A 24,025-nucleotide genomic window follows, 5' to 3' on the forward strand; every position below is an offset into this window, starting at 1 on the left:
ATGTCTCAAACTCAGCACTGAGCCTTGAGAACAGCTTCAGAGATCTGGCACTTACAATCTGGCTCTTAGAAGACACAAAGGGATCATGAAAAGGTGTTGTAGTGAACTCAAACATTAAGATTTGTCTGCCAACTCTGAGTTTAAATCTATTGAAAGCTGTAAGAAAGACAAAAGTTATCCTTAGGGTAATTTACAGCTATTAAATATTGACCAGAAGTCATTATTTAGCATCATGGGGAAGAGGTCTATAAGCCTTGGTAGAAAAGTCCACATTTGTCCCATTAAAATGTTTTGAGATTTAATCTTAAAAATGTCTTCTAGTTGTTATTCCAAGAAAAGAAAATAATGTTCTTTTTCTTGGACTTAAATTCCTTTTTAAAGTTATTGAAAAAACATTTCTGTTCACTACTTAAAGAGAGTGGGTAAGAGCTCCGGCTTCAGTAGCAGACAGAATACTTTGTTAACTACTTACTAACTATATAACTTTAAGGCTACCATTATAGCTCCTAAATATTCCTGGCATCTTTCCCCCTTTTTCTTCTCACTGCCACCATCCTATTCCATATTACTATTTCTTCTCCATACAGTGACTACAGACCTTATTATAATTGAAATCTGATAGTCTGATCCCCACACATCATTCTCTTCTTCCTCTTCCTCCCCGGACACCCCCATCCATTTGCTTTTCTTATATTAGAATGAAGTCCAGACTCCTTACCTTGGCCTTGGCCTACAAGACCCTGCATGGTCTGATCCAGCCCTGCCTCACTGATCTCAGCTCTGTCTTGCTCATTGAGCTTGAGCCCCCTGACATTTTTTCAATTCCTAAATTCATTAAGCTGATTTCTTCCTTGAAACTTCAACACTTCTTATTTCCTGTGCTCAGAACACTCTCTACCTCACTCTTCACATGGCTGACTCTTTATCCCACAGGTCTTAGGCTTTCCCTTATCACCCAGTCTAAGAAGGTTCTCCTATTAGACTCATTCACAGCACTATATTTTTCCCTTCCATGACACCTGTAACAACTTTTCACTTTATATTCATTTAGTTTTTGGTCAATAGCTGAATTATCTGAATTCCTGCCTCCAACTATAATCTCCATTTCTTTTTGGTGCACTGCTGTATACCCAGCCCCAAGCACAATTATTGAGTAGGTAGGTACTCAGTAAGTAATTGTTAATGTTGAATGAATTAAATATCTCTATGGCCTTTCAAAGTCTTAATTTTCTCATCTGAAAAATACAGTTAATAACTCCTATCTGTAAAGTTATCATGTGAATTAAATGAGATTAAAATATATAGAATTTAGCACGGTTCTTGACAAAGTCCTCAACTAATGGTATTGGCTGCAGCAGCAGCAGTAGCATGATCACCAGGCACTTAGTAAGCCCACTGTATGTGTAAGCATTGCTAATGTTTATAGAACATATTTTTAAAAGAGAATTTTGTTAGACTTTTATTTACCTAGTCTTTACTATTTTTTTTTTTAATTATTAACATTGGCCCTCATATCTAGGAAATTAAAATGTGGAATTCCAGCCGTGATTCTATGCCTTTTTAATGGAATGTTGGTATGAACTAGCCTCAGCTTTGTAATGTCACAATTATCAGAGCCATGCTATACATTCAGATGGGTAATTACTTTGGATAGTAATTTCCTAGACTGCCCCCGTCTCCACTCCAGCCAGCTGGCATTGAAAAAGAAGTACTGCTTTTATGTGTGCACACAATCAGTCTGTAAAATCCCATTATCCCCAACTTCCACACTCCTGTGGTTGCATGCTTCCTTTTGAAGCCTCTTAAAAAAGAAAAAAAAAAAAAACTTTCAAGGCAGCCCTAAAGTTTATTTCTATCTCATTTCACTCAAATAGTGTAAAATTGAGATGGGGGGTAGAAAGTGGGAAGGGTCCATAATGTGATTTGCTTACCCTTTCTCCTGCAATCCTATGATACTTGTGGGAAAGCCTGAGAAAAGTTTCTGTGGGTGGGTAGAAATACTTCTTCAGTGTGTATTTTGAGATAAATTTGGATTTAATTCTGTTGTGATGTTCAAAGAATAGAGCAAGTTTAATTTAGTTATTCTAGTTATTTTTATCTGTTCAGAATGTCTATACTATTTAAATAAGTTTCGTGACCTCTCATGACCAACATCCTTTTTAACTCTGATTATCTGTTAGAGTCCTAGGTGCAATGCTCTCCTCTGCTCTACTTTTCTGTTTTGTGTCTCTTTCTATCTAAGTGTTTGGCCTCTTTTCTGGCCCATCTCCTAACTGCTTCCACTGGGCCCATTGCAATTCTTTACTTTTGGATTCCAAATTCCCATGTAACTGTTATTTTTCTTTGCATTCTTTCCACCACCTTGAATTAATTGACATCTATTCCCTGAGGATGAGTCCTTCCCTGTTACCTGTCCTCTTGTGGTCACTATAGGATGAAAACTAGTGGAGGGGAGGAGTATAGGATATAGGTAGGGAGTTTGAAAACAATTTTCCCTGCCTTTGGAAGATCACTTTCCTGACTGTTTCCATCTCCATTATTCATAAACCTTTCTTTTGAAGTGCTTGTTTTACATCTACATCACCTAATCTCATAATTTTTTTCCTCCTATTAATTTCTGGGCTATTTTCTCATCTCCCTTGGTCCTGTTTTATAAAGCTCACTTTCATAACAACCCTTTCCATTTCTCTGAGTGACTTTGTAGTCCTTGCTGGTGACTCTTCCAAAACTGCAGGTTCTCAGACATAGCCTTTACTTCAGTCAACTTAGAATCACAGCCATGACTTGGACCACATCTCTTGTGCTTCTCAAATTTTTTCTCCTATGAACTATGCTTTCCATCCTCATTATAGATTCCTAAATCTATACTGCCTCTTATTCCTGTGGTCGACAAATATCCCTCCTCGGATTCACTTTCTTTTTATCTATCTTGATCCATCACACAACTGACCAAGATTCCTTCACCCTCCAAACTTCTTAAAGAATAGTCTTAATCATTGTTTCTTTTCTTCTTCTTTTTTTAAATCTCCCATTATCCTGTCAACATTCTAGAGGCTTTTGCCTTATTACTGTGCTGACACTGCTTTCAGAATCCCTTAAGGGCTTCCCATTTTCCTTATTCAGCAGTATCCTCTTCCTCTATATTCCTGACTAAATTTTTGACATCCTCTTTTTTTAATATTTCTAGTTCTTTGACTTCAATAATATTTTCTTCTCATGATTTTACCTTCTTTGTGACTCATTTTCTTTTTTTTTTCACTCTTTGTTTTTGTTTTGGATTCCTTTTCCTTCTTCTATCCCTACAAAGGGCAGTTGTTCCTTTTCTCTCTCTGCTCATTTTCTGTTGGTGATCTCGTCCATCCTCTAAACTTTAATAGTAACCTGTTAGACATGGATTCCCTTTCTTGATGCTGAGGATATGTCCCCAGACTTTCATTTCCAACTTCCTGATAGACATTCCAGAGGGATAACATAAAAGTACTTTAAACCTAAGGCACTTATAATTTATCATCTACACTGTGTCACTATGGAAGATTAAAGAAGGCACTCTTAATAATTAGCCAGCGTAAAACTATATTGTTCATATGATCACCTGTTCAAACCAAATATGTACAAAATATTCTGAAATTTGCTTTTCTAGCATTTTCCATCTTTATTACCTCACCAACATGCTACTTATCTGGCTGAAAGTCATCATCTTCAGTTTTTATTCTTTCCTCAGTTTCCAATTCCTAGGAATTCTACCTTTCCTGTATCTGTTGAATTACACCTTAAAAACAAACAAACAAACAAACAAACAAAAACCCATCCACTGTTCAGTGCATTGTTTCCTCTTCTAAGCCTTCTAATTTGTCTTCTTACTCCCAGATTCTCCTCATTTGTTCATCATGCAATATTCTTTATGTTTACAAATGTCCCTAGAGTGCACTGATTGTTTACACACCTGCCAAAGAATATCTTGCAGACTTCTCATCTTGGAATTCAACACATTACAAAGCCTAACATAAAAACAAAAGCAAAAACCAACAACAGCAATAACAAAAAAACTTTTCCAGCCTTACTGCCTTCATGGGTCCTATATCTCAGCTAGACCGTTGGCCTTTCCCCAAACATTCACTAAGAAAGTGGTCCTCAACCTCATCAGAATCACCTCTGGGGTTAAAAAAAATTAAATGCCTAGTCTTAACCTAAGAGATTTAAATTTAGTAGGTCTATATTGAGGGCTGGTTATCTTAATAAAAGTCTCTTCAAGTCATCACTATTTGATGAAACTAGTGGAGGGGAGGGGTATAGTCAGCATTGAAAAACATTGCCCCTATTTTCCTATCTCCATCACTTCGTTCACCATTTTCTCTCCCATGGTTTGGTTGGTATCTACTTTTCTTGCTTTCTCCTTAAATACCTTCATATCTTTCAATATCCAGCCCTAATTTTACCTCTTTCATGAAGTCTTCCTTGATCTATCCAAACAGATGTAATTATTTCTTCTCTACTGCAGTTGCAGTCAACTTTCATTACATTATGTGGTTATGCCTTAACCTGTAGACAGCGCACTTCTTGAAGGCAGGCTTCTGCTATTTATAATATAGAAGACACTCAGTAAAGGTCATTATCTGTTGAGATTATTTGTAGGGAACTCCAGTTCTTAAGTGATTGATAAATGAGTCATTTTTTGTTAACCAAAGTCTAAAAGCATAAAATACAGTAGTTTTAATTCCAAGACTGTGCTAAATTAAGATTTGCTAATCATGCTAAGTAGGAGAAAGGAATTACAATTTTAAATGCCACTACTGTTTTCAGCAGCAGATGAGCTAATATTAAAGTAAATTTAGTGGTGGTTTGGTTCCTTTAACACCCACACTTCAGGTGTTTTAAAGCATGTAGGTCTCTTTGAATTCCTCATGAAAACTGTCATGTTGGTATATAGCTATAAAATGTGCTTTACTCAGAAACTGTAGTTAGTAAAGCAATTTTTTACTAGTTTCTGGGGCACAGGAGAATACTTTTAATAAATTGGACTTGCTGAAAGACATAGCACAGTGTTGTTTTTAATAGGGAATGAGAGCATAAGTCCACTGATTTATGCAGTTACAAGTGGCTGCATCCAAAAACAGTTTTTGATTTTGTTAAATGTTCAACAAGGGAGAGATTCCCCCCACCCCCTCTTTTTCTTTTAGCTCCCCTAGTTGTATTCTTGTTAAATCTATAAGCTTTATATTCAGGATTGGATTTTTTCCCTCTACAATTTTCTCTGTTAGTACCTGATCAATAAAAATTGTGAACATTTAGTTTGGGATATATGCAAATGTATCTGTAATTAATTTAGTGCCTTTAAGATGATCTGTGGTTTGTTGTTCTATTGAAAAGATGTGTATTTTTTTTTTTCAGCAAAGTGTTTGGATTTCTTAGCAAGCCTAGGTAGAGTAAATCTTTATTCGTGCTGTCTCTATCTGCTGGTTTAAAACTTGTGTCTGATTTATCTCAGGTAAAATTTAAATACATGTATTAGAATACACACAAAATTTTCTGTGGTCATGAAATATATACTAACTGGAAAATAGTATAATCTCTTGGCCTTTGGATTTTTATAAATTCAGTTTTGTAGGGACTTGAAACCATTCAGCTCTTTCCCTGACTTTTGGCAGAACTGTAGCTGAACTACTCAAAACCTCAGGAAGCAAAGTCAAATTTCCTTCAGAAAATATTTTCTATATTGATGTTAATCATATTTATCTTAGCTAAGTCATTCCTAGAAAACAGCTAACCTTCATAACAGAAGTCAAAAGAAAAGTATTGAGAAACATTTGAAGACGGCAATGAATAATGAGGTTTCATAGGCAATCGGAGATATTTGTTAATATAGCAGAAGCGACGATATCTAGCAAAACTCTGGGAACACATGGCTAAATTTTCTTGAATAGTAGTTAACTTAAATTTGGTTGAACATCATATAATTTCCATGTACATTGTCTCATTTAATCCTCACAACAACCCTGTGAGGTGGGTGATAGCATTAGCCCCATTTTACAGATAAAGCAACTAAGCTAAGAAGAGTAAGTGGTTTGCTTTTAGGTACATACCTTGTAAGTGGTAGATCTGAGATTTCAAATCCTCTGATGCCAAATCACAGTACAAAAAAGCCATTTAAAAAAAATATTAGAGTTTCAAAGACAAAAGTATCAGTCTTGGCAGCAGTGGACAAAAGACTGAAAGGTCACAAAACCACTTTTGAAGTTTTCCATCAATGCAGTGAATAAATAAAATAAGAGTATATCCAAAGACTGTTAGGAAATTATTTAATGCATTAAACACTGAACTCTTTGTGAAGTAAAATGATAGACAAGATCAGTATATTGCTATTCTTTTATTTGTAGCCAATGTTTATTTTTATGCCTAGAAAAATACATGGGGTGCTTAGGACTAATGTGCTGGGCACTTTGCTACTTTAGTGATAGTAACATAATCCCGAAAAAGCAAGCACGATTATTTTGTACTTTTTTTTTGTTTTATTCAGCAATAAGACCATAATTTTTCATATTTAAGGAAGTATGAAAAATTTGTCAAATTTTAAAAGCTGAATACATGTAGCGTTGGATCAAGGCACATACAAGACTGGCCAAAGGGCGTACAATGCACTTTGGTTTTTTGTTGGAAAAAAATTATGGCAACAGAAAAGTGATGTGGTTTTTAAACAAGTAATAGCTCACAATTCAGTAGGAAGCTAGAAAGAAATGTTACATGTTTATTATGTATTATATGGAAAACTGTGACAGTAATGGGCAGTAATCTTGATCATTGTGAAAATAAATTGAAGATTTATGTACAGCGTTAAAACATTTCACATAAACCACCTCTAAATTTGATTTCTAGTATTTATTTTTCTTTTAAATTCTCACTTATTTAAAGTACTACTTTCTCTGCATTGTTGAGGGGAAATTCTCATGGTTACACTACCTTTTTAATACATATAAGGTTTTTTGACACCTTTATGATTAAAAAAAAACAACTCAACAATTATATCTTTAAGGTTCACTTTTCAAAAATCAGGATGGTATAGGCAAAACCCAAATGCGATTCTGGTATTTGTGTTCATTATGCTATTCAAGGCTAAGTTTTTATGTTTTTCTAAGTATAGATTTCCCCCTAAATTGGAAACATGCTTACTTTATTATTTTTGTGAAGTCTTTTATTCTCAAAGCTCTGTTAACAATGGCTTTAACAGACTTCACACTCCTTTAATGCCAGCTGATGTATTCAGTTCAGAAGATATGCCTACTCTCCTAAGGATATTTAATTTTTTTATAGTAAAAATGGAGATATGCAGCAAGTTTGATATTGCCCATTACTTCACATATTCTGATTTATTTAATACCACTGGGATAATATAAATTTAATAATTGGAACATTATTTCATAAATATTTTTTGAATTTAATTTTTCTCATTCAGCCGTTTTTTTTTTTTACATTTTATTAATACCAAAGTGAAAAATGGCCTGTGCTTATACTACAAGGATCTCATGTGAATGCAGTCCTGATTGTTCAACACAGCAAGAAAATTCACTTTCACAGTCAACAAGTCATCTTACTCAGTAGAACACAAAGTAAATGGTTTATAACTTCAATATTTGCAAGGAAAATACAGTACAAATTACTAAAAAATACTAAAATATAGAATTGTGTTCAGGCATCTCTACTACATCAATCGCAGCAGTAACCTGAAATTTGAAACTTTTAATAAAAAGTTCTTAAATATAAATTATATGGCAAATGTACAGTACATTGCTTTTTTCAGTCTCTTTTTCCAGTGTTTTGCAGTAGAACAGGGTTCCTATTACCTTCTTTAGGTTTAAAAAAACCGAAACACAGTCTGCTGCCAGCCTTCCGGCATCATGAGTGCGAGTGGTCTGAATCTGGAATACCACTGTCTCTGTAGCTTCGGTTACTACTGCTTTCATTGTGATTGTTTTTGTACAGATTCATCCCATTAGGAGGAAATATAGCGTGTATTACAAATTCCTCCTTTGAGATTGCTTCATTGCTTATTGGTAACATCTGAAAAGAAGTTTCCCTGATTTCCAGGATGGAGTTGTCCTTCTTAGTTCCAGCTTCTGCATAGTCATCCTTTCTCCGCCTCCCTTTGCTGTATGCACAGTTCCTTGAGAAGAGTGATCCATTTCTATGAATGTACCAGCACACTAACGCAAGAAGGCCAATGGTCACCAGGGCCACAGCCCCACCAATGATGGCAGCCAATGGTAAATTGGGGTTTTTGTAAGGTTCTTTCTCTTGCTCTTGATTAAGGGTGGTTGTAGGGTTATACATTTGAAGGGGTGCAGTTTTAGTCTCAATACAAACAGGAGTTTCATCAAACAGGTAGAGGTTACTGGTTTCCATGGGAACCATGCAGACTCGATAGGGCGAATCAGGCTCCAGGGCTGTGACCAAGTATTCACTACGTTCCCCTGTTACGATTGTTTCTGTTATAGATCCAAATGCTGGGCTATGGCCCAGTTTGAGCCAGCTGAGTCTTAAAGCAGTCATAGGTAGGACAAGTTTCCAAGAGATATGAATTGTGTCAGAGGTGACAGATTTCACAGTAATTATAACTGTTTTTCTTGCTGGACTCCCGGTGGTTTGCTGATCCTTAGTGTGCTTGGTGTTCTTAATTGCAGGTTGTTTGGTTACTGGTGTTGGCCACGGCCCTTGAACAGGATACACTGTATTGGCTTTCGCAGTAGTTATCTGAATGGTGCTTGCAATTTCACTGTCCTTACAATCAAACAGTTCTGCATTGAGGTCCTTGATAGCCATCCCCCGAACTTTTTCTGGGGCTTGGCACATGAGTCCACGCACATTGACCTTCACAGGTAGTGACTGTAACCAGTCACGTACCCATTTCATCTTGCACCCACAATACCAGGGATTGTTGCGAAGAATCAGTTGGGTTATATTGTCCAAATCATCAAAGATACCCTGAGGTAAATTACTTAGGTTATTATTGGACATATCGAGTCGATACAGCTGCCTTAGACGAGAAAAAGCATTTGGAGGCACCCGATTAATGTGGTTATCTTGAAGATAAAGCTTCCTCAGGTTTGTACCTGGAAGGTTTACTGGTGCAGCAGTCAGGGAATTCCGTACCAGTGACAGTTCTGTTAAGTTGACTAGGTTGAAGAAAACTTTATCACCTAAACCATGGTTATTCAACAGGTTTCCATCCAAAACCAGGCGTTTCAGACTAGTGAGACCTTGAAGAGATGGTGATGAAATAGTGGATATGCGATTATCATCCAAACGTAGTTCTTCTATAGTCCTGGGCAAACCCCAGGGAATTGTGCTAAGGTGATTACGAGACAGGAAAAGCAGTCGGAGATAGTTGCTGTCTCGGAATGCCCCCTCTTCGATACTAACGGCAGAGACGGAGTTATCATCTAGATGCAATTCTTCTAGATAGGGAATTTTTGAAAGTGAATCATAAGTGATAGTCCTTATGTTATTTTCTTGCAAATGTAATTCTTTTACGTACTTTGGTAGGTTGGTAGGAAATTCATCTAAACTGTTGTGGTATAGGTATATTCTTTCTACTTTCAGCAAGTTTTTCAAATCTGAAGGAATCCCAGCATTATTTATTTGGTTGTTCTGAAGGTAGAGAGTTGTAGCATCCTCTGGTATTCCTGTTGGAATGGATGTCAGAAAGCGATCATTACAGTAAATGAAACCTGCATCACAGCGGCACACAGATGGACAGGATTTAGCCATAACTGAAAGAGGTGCCACCTGAAGGAAAAGCCCAATTTTAGTCCCGATGAGGAAGATGCTCCAGGCTGGGCTGATCATGGTCAGCAGTATTGATGTCTTTACACAAGGTAGCTTCACAGCCCTAAAATGGAATGAGTTAAAGAAAAGAGAAAGCAATCAGACCAGCATACTTAAGATACTATTCTAAATAGGCATGGAAATTAAAACATCTATAATCACTTTCATATTTAATTTTTTTGCATGCTTATGGATTTTTACTAGCTAATAATGAATACAATCATATAATCTCTTTCCTTTAAATGTTTCTGGTATTAAGAAACATGTCCCAAATACATTTAATTTTGAAATGTTAAATTTAATTAAAGTTATTGAGTATTCTAAAATATTTTTGTACTACTTGATATCAATTTTGTAGCAAGTCACTGACCAAATTTTTAATTTTTTTCTTAATATTCATAATGAAGTGACATAAAGATATGATGTTAAATTTAAAGATAATAATGCTATTGTTCTTAAAAACCAAAATTTTATCTACCTTTTATTAAGTTGACTATGTGGGTATAGAAATGAGTAGTAAAATATTCTCTCACTTTTCAGGAATAGTCACATACCTCTTGAGATCCTGAGGCAAAGCTAATTGTTTGTTTTGATTATTGATGTTATTATTATTATTATTATTGTTAAACATTGTTTGATAGGTATTTCTAGCAGGTACATCAGAAGAAACCTTTTCCCATCAACTTTAAGGAAGGAAAGAATTACATAGCTAACACATCTACCTAATCTAGGTGGAAAATTTCATTTTACGTTAAATTAGTTCTTGCTTTTATTCTCATTTTGTTATGTTTTGTACTACATGGTTTAATGGCTTCATGCATATGTTTCATTATATTCTATCTCATAATGTTTTCACAATATATTTATCTTTCTTCAAGTTCTAATCTAGATTATGATTCAACTTTCCCCATGGCTGAGGACTCATAGGTTTATACTGATCTGTTGTGTAATATAATTTCTTCTGCACCTTTAGGTATTAATTAGCCTTCATAATTTCAGGCATGAAAATAAAAGACTTTAATATTTTTCCTACCTTATTGAACGATGTGAGTAAATTTTGCGTGAGTGAAAATCCAATGCACATATATTATTTTCCTGGTGAGGGGCTGGGACTTATAAACTCTTGTTTAGTCCTTGGAAATGTTCTTCACTGTTTATTCAAGTAATCCTATGCCGCACACACCTCCAGATCAGGCTCGCAGTTGTCAATGAAATTCCAGCTGTGGTTCAGCATGGCGGGTAAGCTCATTAAATCGGGGACCAGAAACAATTCAGCTTCCTGTTACTATGTAGAACACATGGCTTCCTATTTTTTTTTTTTTTTCTTTCTGATAGAGTTTCTGTGTGAAGGTTTCTTTTGTGTAGCTTAATTCCCTTAGTGAAAATTGCTTTCTTTGAAATTCTTATTGGCTCTTCTGCGCAATGTGGTCAGAGATAGTAACTTCAGATCCTCATGAAGAAAGCCATTCATGATGCTAATGCCTGTATAGTAATAGGTTTTTCAGGCAGTTACCCCCTACCTTTATTCCCATCCAGGATTATCCAAGTATAAACTTTTACAGTAGCCACATCCTGAGGTATGATTACCTGCTGTGAAATAGCTATTTCCAGCTTTTGCTTCTTGCTGCTTTCTTAGAATATCTGGTGCAGTCACGTTATGCAAAAACAGGTATTCTTTTTTAAGAGGTAAAGAAACCTTAATTCAAATATTCTTCATGGAAAAAAAGGAAGTGTACTAGATTTCTTTTATATCTCTTCCTTAAAAAATACTGGGTCTGAGCATTTCCTGTGAAAGTAAAAGGTTTAAATGAACTTCTAATAATGAACTTTAACATACCAGAGAAATTTCCTAGAAATTTACGTTCAATTCTTTCTTCTTCAAGCAACACATCTTTCATTACAGTAATTAGTTAGAAAGAGAGAGAAAGAGAGAGAGAGAGAGAGAGAGAGAGAGAGAAAGTAGAAGCTGAAGTTGAGATTGTCACCAAACAGATAATTTCTACTGTTAACTGATTATTAGTGTCACGTGTCACTTTGAATTGAACACAGAAGCAAAGCTTCATTCAAGAGGCAGTAAGCCCCTTCCATGGCTTTTGAATTCAGGTCAGGCCAATCTTTAAAAGTTCACTTTTAAATCTGAGGTATAAAATGATAAAGTGTATGAAAAGAAGAAAAATACATGTCAGAGAGGTGAGAAAATACATAATAAGGACTGTGACAAATTTCATGGTAACTTATTAGACATTTCTGAATATGATTTTACAAAGTTATACAATCTACAATTTAAAGGGTTGAGAAGTGTTTTCTTTAGAAGCTTTTATTTTTATTAGTTCAGTGCCTTCTTTGCCTTCTTTAATTCTTCCTGCAGGCCTCAATTTTTCCAATTGTGAATGTGACCACCATTACCTTCCTTCTTATAAGTGTTTCCTGAGGACTAGTCGATGACCTTAAAACTCTAGTTACTCAGGTGTTCTTAGCCAAAAGTCATTAGTTTTTCAGGAGACTATACTTTTAGTTTTCTTTTAGCAAACTGAATTTGAGAAGTCTGTATTTGAAATGGAAAGGAAGATATTTCAATCTATCTCCTTGTAATAACCATTAGGAAAACATATCAAAACCTGACAAGGCATTTTTCTCTGGGTTCAAACATAAACATGCCATTTTCCAATAAGTGTATTTTTCATTTCTGAAACATGATTTAAGGCTTGACCAAAGAGACCAGTGATTTTAATGATGACTGCTTTGTCCATTATCTAATATACATGAAGAATTTTTTGGTGGATGGGGGAGATGGGTAGGATTAGTATCTGTGATCCAGGGTTACCTGCTCAGGGGCTTTCTGTACATTCTGGGAACATTAGAGTATCATGGAAATATTCGATGCTGAAATTAGAACTAAAGCAGAAGCAATTTGCTTCTCTCCCAGTAATTACCTAGTATCCAACAAGGATAGCATCTGTTCCAGAATTCAAACACTACTGAAAGTGAATGTTAAACAAGGCCAAAATTTGTGCTTCTGGTTCTTTTTGAAAATTTAATTTCTTTTAGTTTGCCCCCAGAAACCAATGCTATCATAGAGAGACTGCATTAACAAAAGGAAACTTAAAAAATTTACAGTTACATTTAATTTATTATTTAGGCGACTTGAATCAAAAATAGCAGTTAGCAGTTAGCTAAAGTAGTCTCAAGTGGATATCACAAAGTGCCCACAGAGGAAAATTTAAATGATTTATTGTTTAATGTGAGGTTTTACTGTGACGCCTTTAGGGCTTTGCTCATTATTGTTGACTTTTAATAGTACATTTTCTTGAAAACTGTTGCTTTCTCAGTAGGTGAAAATGGAAAACCAAGCTGTTGAAATTATAATTTAAAAGTTACTTTAAAAGGCTTGTTTTCTAAGCTTGAAAATTATTCAACATCTAAAATAAGTGGGTTAATTTGAGCTTAGAAAACAATTGCTTTTGTTAAATTGCATTAGAAACTAATTAAAAAACACAATAAAAATCACAAGTGAGAACCTGCTTAAAATGTCACCAGTAATCAGGCATTTCTCATATTCTAGGACATACTCTAGTTGAACCTGATGAGTAGGGATTGAAAATTGTTGACTGTGTCCAGACTGTGTCCAAGTGATGACCATAATGATAGCCAGAGATAAAGCTTGTATTTGAACTATAAATATTTGATCAAAATCAAACTCTAAGGATATGTATTGATTTTTACAGTTTTAACCAAGAGAAAGGAAAAATATTCTAAATTGGTATGAAAAGAAGGAAGATTAATTCATTTATTTTTCCTGTTTCACAGTTGTGAAACTGCTTTCTCTGTTCCGTTTGCTGTGCAAACTCACATTGCTATTAATACCATAGTGGTAATAATGTGGGATTAATAGAAAGCCTTAAATCTCATTAAATTCTTAGAAAATGCCAGTTTTCCCAAAACTTCATTAAAATGAAAGGCAAAAACATTAAACAGTTTTCTGTGGAAAGGATACTCTTTCAGACATGAAGATTCTCTCACCAGACCCTATTCCTTTTACTTAAGCTCAAAACAATTCAATTCGTGTTTGACTGTGTTTTATAGATTATATCTTCTTCCCTTTTATATTTGAAACTACAGGCTAATCAAGGTTTTGTTTTGTTTTTGTTTTTTTTTTTGGTTTTGCATATTAAAGGCTGTAATGATCTCCCCATCTAAAATAAGCAATCTTGCCCCTGTCCTTAGACTTCCCTCTTTCTGAGCTGGTTCTACATATTCACGTACATAGAGAGACATGTAGTTGAATGTGAATGATGAAAAGAAAAATGACCCCCACTGGCATGGACAGTGTGGCCAGGTTTCCACAACATCAGCTTCAGAGCCTTTATTTCTGTGTAGTCTTGAAAGAGGCCATTGCTTCTGAACAAAAAGAAATCGATTTTTTAGAAAAATCGTGTTAATAGGTAACCTGGGGAGAAACATAAATGGAGCCCTGGTTACTTAAAGGAATGTTTTAAAATTGTTTTAAATTAAATCATTACTTCAATATATCGCATTTAAAACTGAAGGAAAAAATAAGAAAAACATAATTACTTCACTGGGATCTTTTAATATGGATCTTTTCTATTCTCTTTTTATAAATAAAAATTGTGGAGTTTTTTTTTTTAAAGCATTTATAATGTAATCATCAAGTCTGTGAAAAGCCTTAAATTTATTTTCATGATACACCTAAAAAAGTATGTAAATAAATAAGGATGCTATCATTTTTAGATATGTTAAGAAAATTAATATAATTCAAGAAGTTGTATCTGAATAGAAAACTTGTATTTAAATAAAATCAAGAACTTGAGCCAATTTACATGTTTATATGATTCCTTCTCTGCCTCTACAATATTTTGGAGGTGGGAATGTTTGGGATGAGAAGGTATTTCTCATGTTTTGATCACACTTAGATTAAGATTACATTATATGTTGATATTGCTAACTTCTTAAATCCTTTATTTGCTACTTTTGATTTAAATTTATTTTGATTTGAAATCATTGCTTATTTATTAAAAATCTTAAACCAGATTTCAGTTTCTTTTTAATGATTTGCTTCACATCATTTTCTAATGCTGAGAATTTTTAAAAACATTAGATATAAGAGTAAAATGACACGTAGAACTTTCAATCCAAATTAATTTAATTGCATTATTATTTTGAGTAGAAGTATAAGAATGAAAAAAAACACACGCTTAATCAAATTTATCCAAGTCTGTGAATATTTCTAGGTAAATTGGAATTTATGCAATCATAATCTAGAGTATTAAGAAAGTAATTTATTTACGAAGGCTTAAATTGCTGCTAAAAAACGCACAACAAAATTATCAATCTGTGAATGCTAAGTCTTTGTAATGACATGGTAATTCAAATAAACTACATGTATGGTTAAACTGAAAAACTGGAGTATATCACGTTAGTTGATAGTGACAGCAAAATGCTTTCTAAGCAGCCTGTCTGGCAGTTAAATTTTCCACGATCATCAGATTTCAGGAAAGTTCCAATTCTTTTGTTTAATGCCAGGCAAGCAGAAGGACTTCTAACTCTCCTCTTGAGAGTCATGAAGTCTGAAGGGTTTGCTGAGAGGCAGAGAAGCAAGTGTGTCTTTTCATACTTAGTTTTATCCAGACTATTTTCTAGGTTGAAGAAGTTCTTGTTTTATTTATGCAAAATAGGGAATAAAAGTTCCAAAGCAAAGGATTTTTACTTTCTCCTTTTATTACTAGTTCTTTTCTCTAATAGGTTTGTGATAAATTAATCAATTTCTGCTTCATTTATTTTGGCTTGTAAAGTTAAATGGAGCATCCTTAAAACAAAAAGGCAAACTGGGATGTTATCTTTTCGTCATAGTGAATGCTGCTTCCTTTTATGATATTAAAGCCAGACTAAGTAAATTAGAGAACCAAGACTTGTAAGACTGAATAAGATATTAACTTAGAGAGTGGTGAAGGTGAGCAGTAGAGAGTTTGGGGCAAGAGACATGCTTTAAGTTCGCATTGACTTTTAAGCAACTACAATTAAAACTATGCTTACTTTTTCTATTAAACCAGAAATATTTTCCCATTGCAAACCTGAAATTCTTTTTTCAGTGTTGTGAATACAATTTGGTTGATGTGCTTAATATTTCTAATATTCAAATTTTCTTACACTAGTACAACAAATATTTGGTTCTACTGTGTACCAAGCACTGTGGTGGTTGGTGAAAACCTCCAAGATCATTAAACACCCTGTTTTCTCATGTTAGAGAATCATATTATTGATTTAAAACAAATGAAGAGGAAATCAAGAACACATAAACTGATCAATCCACAGTCCAGTTGCACACTTTAACCAAATGTGGTCTGTGGATTTTCTTTTCAAAGTTGCCACGGTAACTTGTGCACAAGAAAAGTGAAATAAAGAACAAAAGCTGTCATTGTCTCATCAAGTGAGAGCAATTTCTTCCTCCTCTCATTTAAGCAGACTAATACTTAGATAGAGCTTTTTATATATTCCTGACACTTGATTTGGGGGTAGGAAGGAGATTATGCATATGCAAAACAAATGCAAATTTAGCAACTGCTTAAATTATGTTTCATTCCTTTTCACTTAAAATCTGTTTTCTCTGGAGTTCTTGTCAGTAAATCAAAGTCCTGAAACCTTTTCTGTGCAATATAAACACGGTTTTCAAAACTTTTTTCGTGTAATGTTTTACCAAGTTTAATGTTGTTGATCTGCATTCTGAAACTGGAAAATATTTTCTGAAATGTATATTACTTAAGAGGGAGAAGAGTTTTTCCATAAGACATTTACAAACCATCTCTTTCTTGGAAATTGGTCTGTTGATGTATAAGTTCTTGAAATGGCGGAATAATAGAAGAAGTTGAGAAACAGCCCTTTTTATGTTCTGAAGAGAAAAATGTAGTTTTGAGAATTAATATTGCCGAGAGATTTACTGTAGAGTTTTTGCCCACTGGGGGGTAGTACACTCTATCAGAACACTGCTTTCAGAAACCACAAGTCAGATGTGGGCTGCTGCCGGCCAGTTTTTCTCTGGTTTAATTACAACAAAGCCTCCCGTTGAGAAGAACAGTGAAGGCCTCTGGGGCAAAAGGTGGAGGGAGGAGGGGGCGGCGGTGGGAAGTGGGGAGGGAAGGGGGAAAGAGGGGAAATGGAGGGAAGAAATTACAGCCTTTGAAAATTTACTGAATCTTATTTCCCTTGTTGACTTCATTTATGGTAGTCTTCATTTGACTTTCAACAATTATTTATAATGCTATTAAAATAAATTGGGCGAATAAAATAATAGTTAGGAGGGGTTTATTCAGAATTTTTAAGTTAGTTTTAGATCTTGCCATTAATCACAGTCTTTGTTATGTAGCCCACCCACCTTTAAAAATGGGGGAAAGTTAGGCTTCACTGAAATGGCAGTTTTAAACCAATTTTTTAAATGACCAGATTTAATTTAATATCTGTATGAACATTGACATATCAAAAATAAAAAGCAGAAAGAAGCAGCATTAACATAATATTAAGACAAGGCAAGTTCTCTTCTACTGATTTTTGTAGCATTTAAAATTATTCAAAATAATCCAGAAAGAGGAGGCAGCCTTAGGTTGTATGGCCAAGTAAAGCGCAGACAATTCTCTGCAGTGCACTTGCATGTTTAAAGCTGATAATTGTATTTTTCATCTGGAGACACTGAGTGTTCATTAGGGTCCTGTGTCCCTAGGCAGGAGATGCTGAACATAATTGGAGTTTCTATTTGATTGGGCAATATAATCTAGAGAAGAAACTGGGATAAAGATAATTAATAGCTTGCTAACAAAGTCTGACAGCCACAAGATTTCAACCAAATTTATTTCACACTGCTTCATTTAGCTCTGAAAAAGTTTTGATAGAATTGGTGGCTCCTTAATTATCACTTAAAAGCAGAAGGAACATACCTTCTATTTTGCTGCCACATTCGGTTATGACAAATTTTATTTTTCTTTTTTTTTTTTGTAAAAACTTTATTTGCTATCCAATTACGTATTTCGCAAATGTTAATGTTTAGGAAGTATTTAATTGGACATTGTGAACCTAACCATAATTAATTTAAAAGGTGGTAGGAGGACAAACAGAGAAATGAAAAGCCCGATTAATAACTGATGGTTAGTATTATACAGGAACACAATATTTATGAAATTATTATGTTTATTTACTCAATAATATCTTTGCCGATCCTTTGACTTGATTTGTTTTGGCAGTGCGCCATTTAAAAAAATTAGATGTGATTTTTCTACTCAAATACATGCAATCTTGTTTCTTTGTAACCTTGTTTTTTATTTCAGGCTAATAAATATATGTATGTGGTTGTGTATGTATATGTGTATATGTTGTGTACACACATGTATTTGCAAACTAAGTGGCATATCTTTGATTTAATCTTCTTATAGATTAAAGCCTAGCATATTATTAATAATATCGGTAGTAATGGTAATATTAGTATTTTATAGTACTTTTAAAGGATTAATTTCTTTAGTCATTTCAAAAGAGACTAGTATCAGTCATCTGTCACTTTGGGGCAAGCATTAGTGGTCCTTTCTGAAAACAGACAAATTCGTTCTTTATGTTTATGCTGGTCAGTATATTCTTATGCAATTAGTGGTAAAAGAAAGGTATTGCTACAGCTGCAGCACTTTTCTAGTGGCTTTATTCATGTTGTCTTCTGCTAATGAAATAACATGTATGTGCATTTTAGAGCCAATAGGTTTATTAAGAAAATTTGAAGTAGCTAATTATTAAAACCATTAGAGAATTTGGTTCCAAAATTGGCAAATATCAAGGCTTTTCTTTTCTTTTTAATTTTACATAAATAGTTAATTAAAAATCCCCCCTCCCCAATGTTGAGAAAATATAGGCCTGTTGCACTCTTTCTCTTAATGCAACCATTTTGTTGCAGACCTAATTCATTGAAATTTTTTTTCAGAAGATACATTTAACTATTTTTTGAAAACTTTGTTGTTTAAAAGTATTTATTTCAGTATAAGATTTTCCTATTATAAATTGGAAGTGAATGGATACTCTACATATTCCACTTGATGAGAGCTCTACTCATTTCCTTCACTCCTGCCATGGGGAACTCGCTGCATATATCAGGCATAGCTTCCAGGCTCAGCTTTGTTAGCTTTTCTGAGTAGACTTTGCCAATCAATATGCTAGTCACATACTACATTTGCCCAAGCAATGGATTTTGGCGTTTTACAGGAGATGGGATATGGTTTGGAAGAGAGTTTCCCCTCCTCTAAGTTAAATTCACTAGTTGAGATTTGCAAGCCTGAAATGCTTGAAGCAGCTCTGGTAGGATAGCAGTACAAGCTTTCAAATCTAGGTGTAGCTGTTAATCCTTACAGAGGCATACAAGTCTCCAGGAGTAGCTCTGCTAGCTGTGAGCAAGATGTATGCTTCTCATGTACTGCGTACTCATGGGCTGAGGGATTATTGATTTTCTTTCACAGTTGTAAAAACAGAAATTGGTGATCATACCACACATACAGTTCACACCAAGTTAGCAAGACCTTTCGCTTTCCTCTCTGTGAAAAAAAATATGCCCTGTAGTCTTTAATATTTAACTTTCCAACTTAATGTTTTCCATAAGGCTCTGTTTAATAGCAACCTACACAAAACTGAAAATAACCATTTACTTTTTTTTTTTTTTTAATGGAAGAGGTTTTAAGAAACTTCTTGCATTTGGCTATATAGTCAGATTTTTCCTTTTTGGCTGGCTCGCACATATATTACTTGTACCGGTGACAGAGCAAACGTTTATATTTGGATGCCTCATGGTACCAAGTCATTTCTTTCTAGAGAGTAAAACCAAGCAAACTTTCTGGGACAACATAAGGAAAATCATGGGAAACACTTACCAGGAAAGACGAGAAAAAGCAATCCCATGTATACTGCTGCTATAGCTGTAATTCCACAGACGGTGAACTGGAGTAATAACCCTCCCCCTCTCCCAAGCTCCACGTCCAGTCCACACAAAGCCGACGGCAGCTGCAGCCTGAGCTTGTCCTGCTTCGGATCACTCCTCCACTGAGGAGTGAGTGAGGGAGCGCATTCCAGTTTACTGCACACAGCCCACCTCCAAGTCTGAAGTTAAAGCTTCACCTCACAGTGGTTGAATAAGGGGGTGATGTCATAGATGGGCAGGACTTAGCTGAGCTCTTATTCAGTGAGGTAACTGGATAATCAGGCAGATGAGCTTTGCAAACGCTAGAGGGAGTGAAAGAAGCCAAAATGAGGCTCTCGGTCTGCCAAAGCTAGCATGCCATTTGGTTTGTAGGCAGCCTTTTGGAATCTCAACATTTTCTAAAGTTTACTACAACAAGGTCGTGGTAGCAAGTTTCTAAAAAACACAAGCATGTTAGAAGGATAGATGTAAGATTATGATAAAAAAGCACAGGTTCTTTTGATTTTTAATCCATCTGTATTAAAACATTAAATAAAACATCTTTATTATTGACCGATTACAATAATGTTATAATTATGAAGGCTAGTCATCCCAACTGTGAATATTTATCTGACTAATGAATAGAAAGTAAGTTCAAATAAATAACTGATTTATTTAAGAGGATGGGAACAAGGATGCCAAAAGGTAAAATAATTGAAGTAACCAGACCTTTATCCTGGGAGTAATGAGTAAGTTATTGTTCTCATTCTATATATATTTTGAGGAAATAAAAATATTTTTATACACTTTAACTTTTTGTCCATCTTCTTTAGAGCCCAGTAGATATTGCATTTTTTCATATTTAGGTGATCTCCCCTAAAATAAAAAGTTTTAGAAAAATTAAATAGAATACTTTCTGATATGTTTTTGCTGCTCTGAACATGGATTAAGATATAAACATTTTAAGAAGGAAAAAAAAACCTTTCACGGGTGGTTTTGTGTGTATTATTTTATTTTAATTTAGGTACATGAGTAAACACTGGACAATTGCAAAACAGATATTAGAAATGTCTATATATAACTACCAGAATTATAGACTTATATTTTTTATTATGATTTTTCATAGACTGGTTTCTGCTATTTGGTCAATAATTGCGTTGGGCCCATAAATGCATTTCACTTTTAAATGTTGCTGGGAAGAATTTTGCTTGTCTATTTACCTGGAGGACATTTTCTTTAAACTAATACTATCTGTTTTGTTCTTAGATGTTCACGACATTCTCCTCTGTGTTTTTTTAAAGTTTCTATGAATATTTGTTTCTAAAGGAAGCCAACTAATTGTTTTCCAGAAGTATTTGATTAAGGTCTCTTCATTAGCTTCATTAGTTTATCTGTTTTTATGCTGCTTTGATAGCAGTTTGACCTTCTGATTTCCTCTTCAAGAATGGGTAGAATCAAATTAGAAGACGACCCTTGATTAGAGGTATATTGACCCCTATTGTTCTGTGATTGCACATTTACTGGTTTCTGAGGACCCATTAAATCTAGGAGTTTTAGAATTCTAACGTCTTTTGGAAAGCCAGTTTCTTAGAAATGTTAACACAGGTTAAACTGAGATGCAGCTGTTGAATTTTTGGAGGAAAGAGAGGTGAGAATAACAGATAATCTATCAATAAAGTGTGATTTTTTTTTTCAATTACTGCAAAACAAACACATTGATTAAATTATTTTATGATATAATTCTTTCTAAAAGCTATTTCAGATGAGAGTTGGTTATACTTAAAAGAGACTTTTTGCCTGGCCAAAATCCTGTGGGCTTATATCCATATTTAATCAGTTTTGTCTCCATTCAGAAAAGTATTAAACAGAAAAGGAAGATAAATGGAGTATTTTGGTTATAGATATCTAAAAGGAACTGTAGTGGCCTGAGAGTTAGGAGTTCTGAAGTTCCCATTCCCTAGACTGCCATTTGTTAAATGACTTCTTATTATCTGCTCTGGGCTTTGGTTTCAGCATGGCAAATAAAAGCAGCAGGAATTTATTGAATGCCAATTATGTATTGTTGCTTTTTTTTTTTTTAAATGTAAATTGAAATGTGGACGGCAAGAGATTGTGAAAAATGTAATCTAGGGGCACTGACTTTGGAGGCAAACACTTAAGACAGCCCCCATCCTACCCTGTCCAAAAATATATAAGCTTTTTTTTTTTTTTACCTTCCTGTCCTTATCAACTGCCTGAAATTCTGCCAGTTGTAAGTGAACTTATAACAATATGTACCCCTTTTGAAACAATATGTACTCCCTCTGGAAAGAGTATGAGTTACCTAAGTTACTTTAGACTGCTTTCTTCTTTTGTTACCTAAGGGAGATTAGCTACAGTTACGGCATGGCTGTCCTGGTAGGAGGACAAGGAGGAAAGGCAGCTTCACCACCAAGCTTTTAGGCTGTGAAAGTTAGGCAGGGGCAGATTCATACAGCAGGGAGCACTCAGCTCAGAGAGGAGGAACCTGAGTAGTCTAATGTTCAAGAGCAAGGGCTTCAGAGTCTAGCATACCTGGGTTCCATCTTGGCTTTGCTACCTGACTATAGATAAATTACTAAATCTTTCTGAGTTTATTAGCTCAGTGCCTGACTCATAGTAAGTACCCAGTAAATGGTAGCCATCATTCTTAAGATGAGAGCATCTGAGCATCTGGAAAAAAGAGACATTAAGAAGTGGTAGAAGAGTACACAAAGGGAGTTAGGAGAAAGCCAATGACAGTGTTTTTCACACTCGTCAAAATTTCCCTTTGAAGTAGTTCTGTAGCCAGAAAATAAATGGGGGAGGAGGTGGGTAAATAGATTTCCTTGTTGGCTTTTTTTTTTCTTTCTGTTGTCTTCATGCATTTTGTGGCCTTATGTTCCCAGGGTTTAGAACTTAGTTGAGTTCTAGTAGACATTTTGGGTTGAAAGGTATTTGTTGTTTTGCATTGTGTGTGTATGTGTGTGTGTGTGTGTGTGTGTGTGTGTGTGTGCGCGCGCGCGCGCGCGCGCGCGTTGGGGGCGGCTAGCCTGTAAATCTAACACTATATAGCAGATCCTCAAATAACATTTCTTAAAGTCATTTTATTATAACATTGCTGAGATGCCATAGGATCTTAACTCTTGTTTCTTTCTATCAATTAGCCTATGATAAAATTGCTTTTGTTATACATTGTTCTCTCAAATTGCAGAACCTGTTGACAATGTTAAGTGAGGACTTACTGTGCATGAGAAAATGTATTTTGGATTGTAAACTGGCTTGAAAATGAATTCCAATAGCATATTGCAGTTTTAAAACAATGGGATTATCTAAACTGCTCATATCAAAGAACTTTGTGTTTTTCTGTTTTTGTGAGAGGATATGAGATGTTCCCTGATGGACAGGAGAAATTGGATTTAGAATCAAATTTCCCAGGCTCTGTCACTTACTTGTGTATCCAAATGAAAACAACAACAAACCAAATCTTTTTAAAGATAAACAACTCCCAGCTGAAACTTACTATAATACATAATTATTCCATGGAACAATTTAATCCAGGTCTTTCAACCTGTCTAGACTTAAGCTACCTCATTTACTCATTCATTCAATCATTCATTGTACACAAATTCATTGAATATCCCTGTAAAAGAAGCTACGAGGACTAGATGACCCTCAGACCACCTTCAACTATGATATTTGTGATTTAATCTTAGAATGTATTAAAGTTCTTTAAAGTTTTAGAAACATTCTTGATTTTTGTTCTTCACTTCACCATTCTTCATGAGAATAAAGTCTTCAAAGTTGTGTGAAAAACAAACAGAAAAGTTTAGGCTTTTGGTATTTTAAATGCCGTGGGCTTTTAGTTGAGAATGTTTTGGTTGCAAATGATTGAAAGTTCAAGTCTTACTTACTGTGTAATCAACAATTGGAATCTATTCATTTATGTAACTGGGAAGTTCAAATATAAGGTGTGGTCAGGTAAAGCTTGATACAGTTGTGTAAAATATGTCAACAAGAATACAGTTTCTGTCTTTTAGTATGCTACCTTTTTCAGTGTTGACAGCTTCCTCAGGCTATATACAATGGATCTATGGTGACTTTCCCCTTAGGCAGCCTAGTAAGAGTTTTTCCTATCACATTCCCATATTGCAGTGTTCAAGGGAAGAGTGGTCACCTCCAGAGGCTCCTGCACAGAACCTTGTGAATCACTCTCATTTGTTAAAACTTTATCTCATGTTCATTCCAGAATTTATTTCAGGAAGGTAGGAAGATAGTTTG

The 24,025-nt window shown here is 34.8% G+C and overlaps 2 protein-coding genes across 4 annotated transcripts in view; one reads left to right on the forward strand and one right to left on the reverse strand.

The window, feature by feature from the left end:
* The window catches only part of MACROD2 (MACRO domain containing 2), a 1,889,795-nt gene that overhangs the window by 271,882 nt on the left and 1,593,888 nt on the right, over positions 1–24,025 (forward strand). The window lies entirely within an intron of this gene.
* FLRT3 (fibronectin leucine rich transmembrane protein 3) lies at positions 6,346–19,955 on the reverse strand. 3 transcript variants are annotated; one of them, XM_011370379.2, is made up of 3 exons: positions 19,722–19,955; positions 11,404–11,602; positions 6,346–9,880 (listed from the first exon to the last, which is right to left on the reverse strand). In XM_011370379.2, exon 3 carries the CDS (start codon positions 9,835–9,837, stop codon positions 7,888–7,890), a length of 1,950 nt encoding a protein of 649 aa, XP_011368681.1. In that variant the 5' UTR covers positions 9,838–9,880; positions 11,404–11,602; positions 19,722–19,955; the 3' UTR covers positions 6,346–7,887. The 3 variants fall into 3 exon arrangements, with proteins under 3 accessions (XP_011368681.1, XP_011368671.1, XP_011368686.1); XM_011370369.2 differs by having other exon boundaries at positions 10,850–11,602; positions 19,722–19,954; XM_011370384.2 differs by lacking the exon at positions 11,404–11,602.

Source organism: Pteropus vampyrus, unplaced genomic scaffold (genome assembly GCF_000151845.1).
Source record: "Pteropus vampyrus isolate Shadow unplaced genomic scaffold, Pvam_2.0 Scaffold7, whole genome shotgun sequence".
NCBI classification, from domain to species: domain Eukaryota; kingdom Metazoa; phylum Chordata; class Mammalia; order Chiroptera; family Pteropodidae; genus Pteropus; species Pteropus vampyrus.

Bases quoted from the DNA above. Each gene is read 5' to 3' on its own strand.
- FLRT3 (XM_011370384.2), bottom strand. From the start codon at position 9,837: ATGATCAGCCCAGCCTGGAGCATCTTCCTCATCGGGACTAAAATTGGG.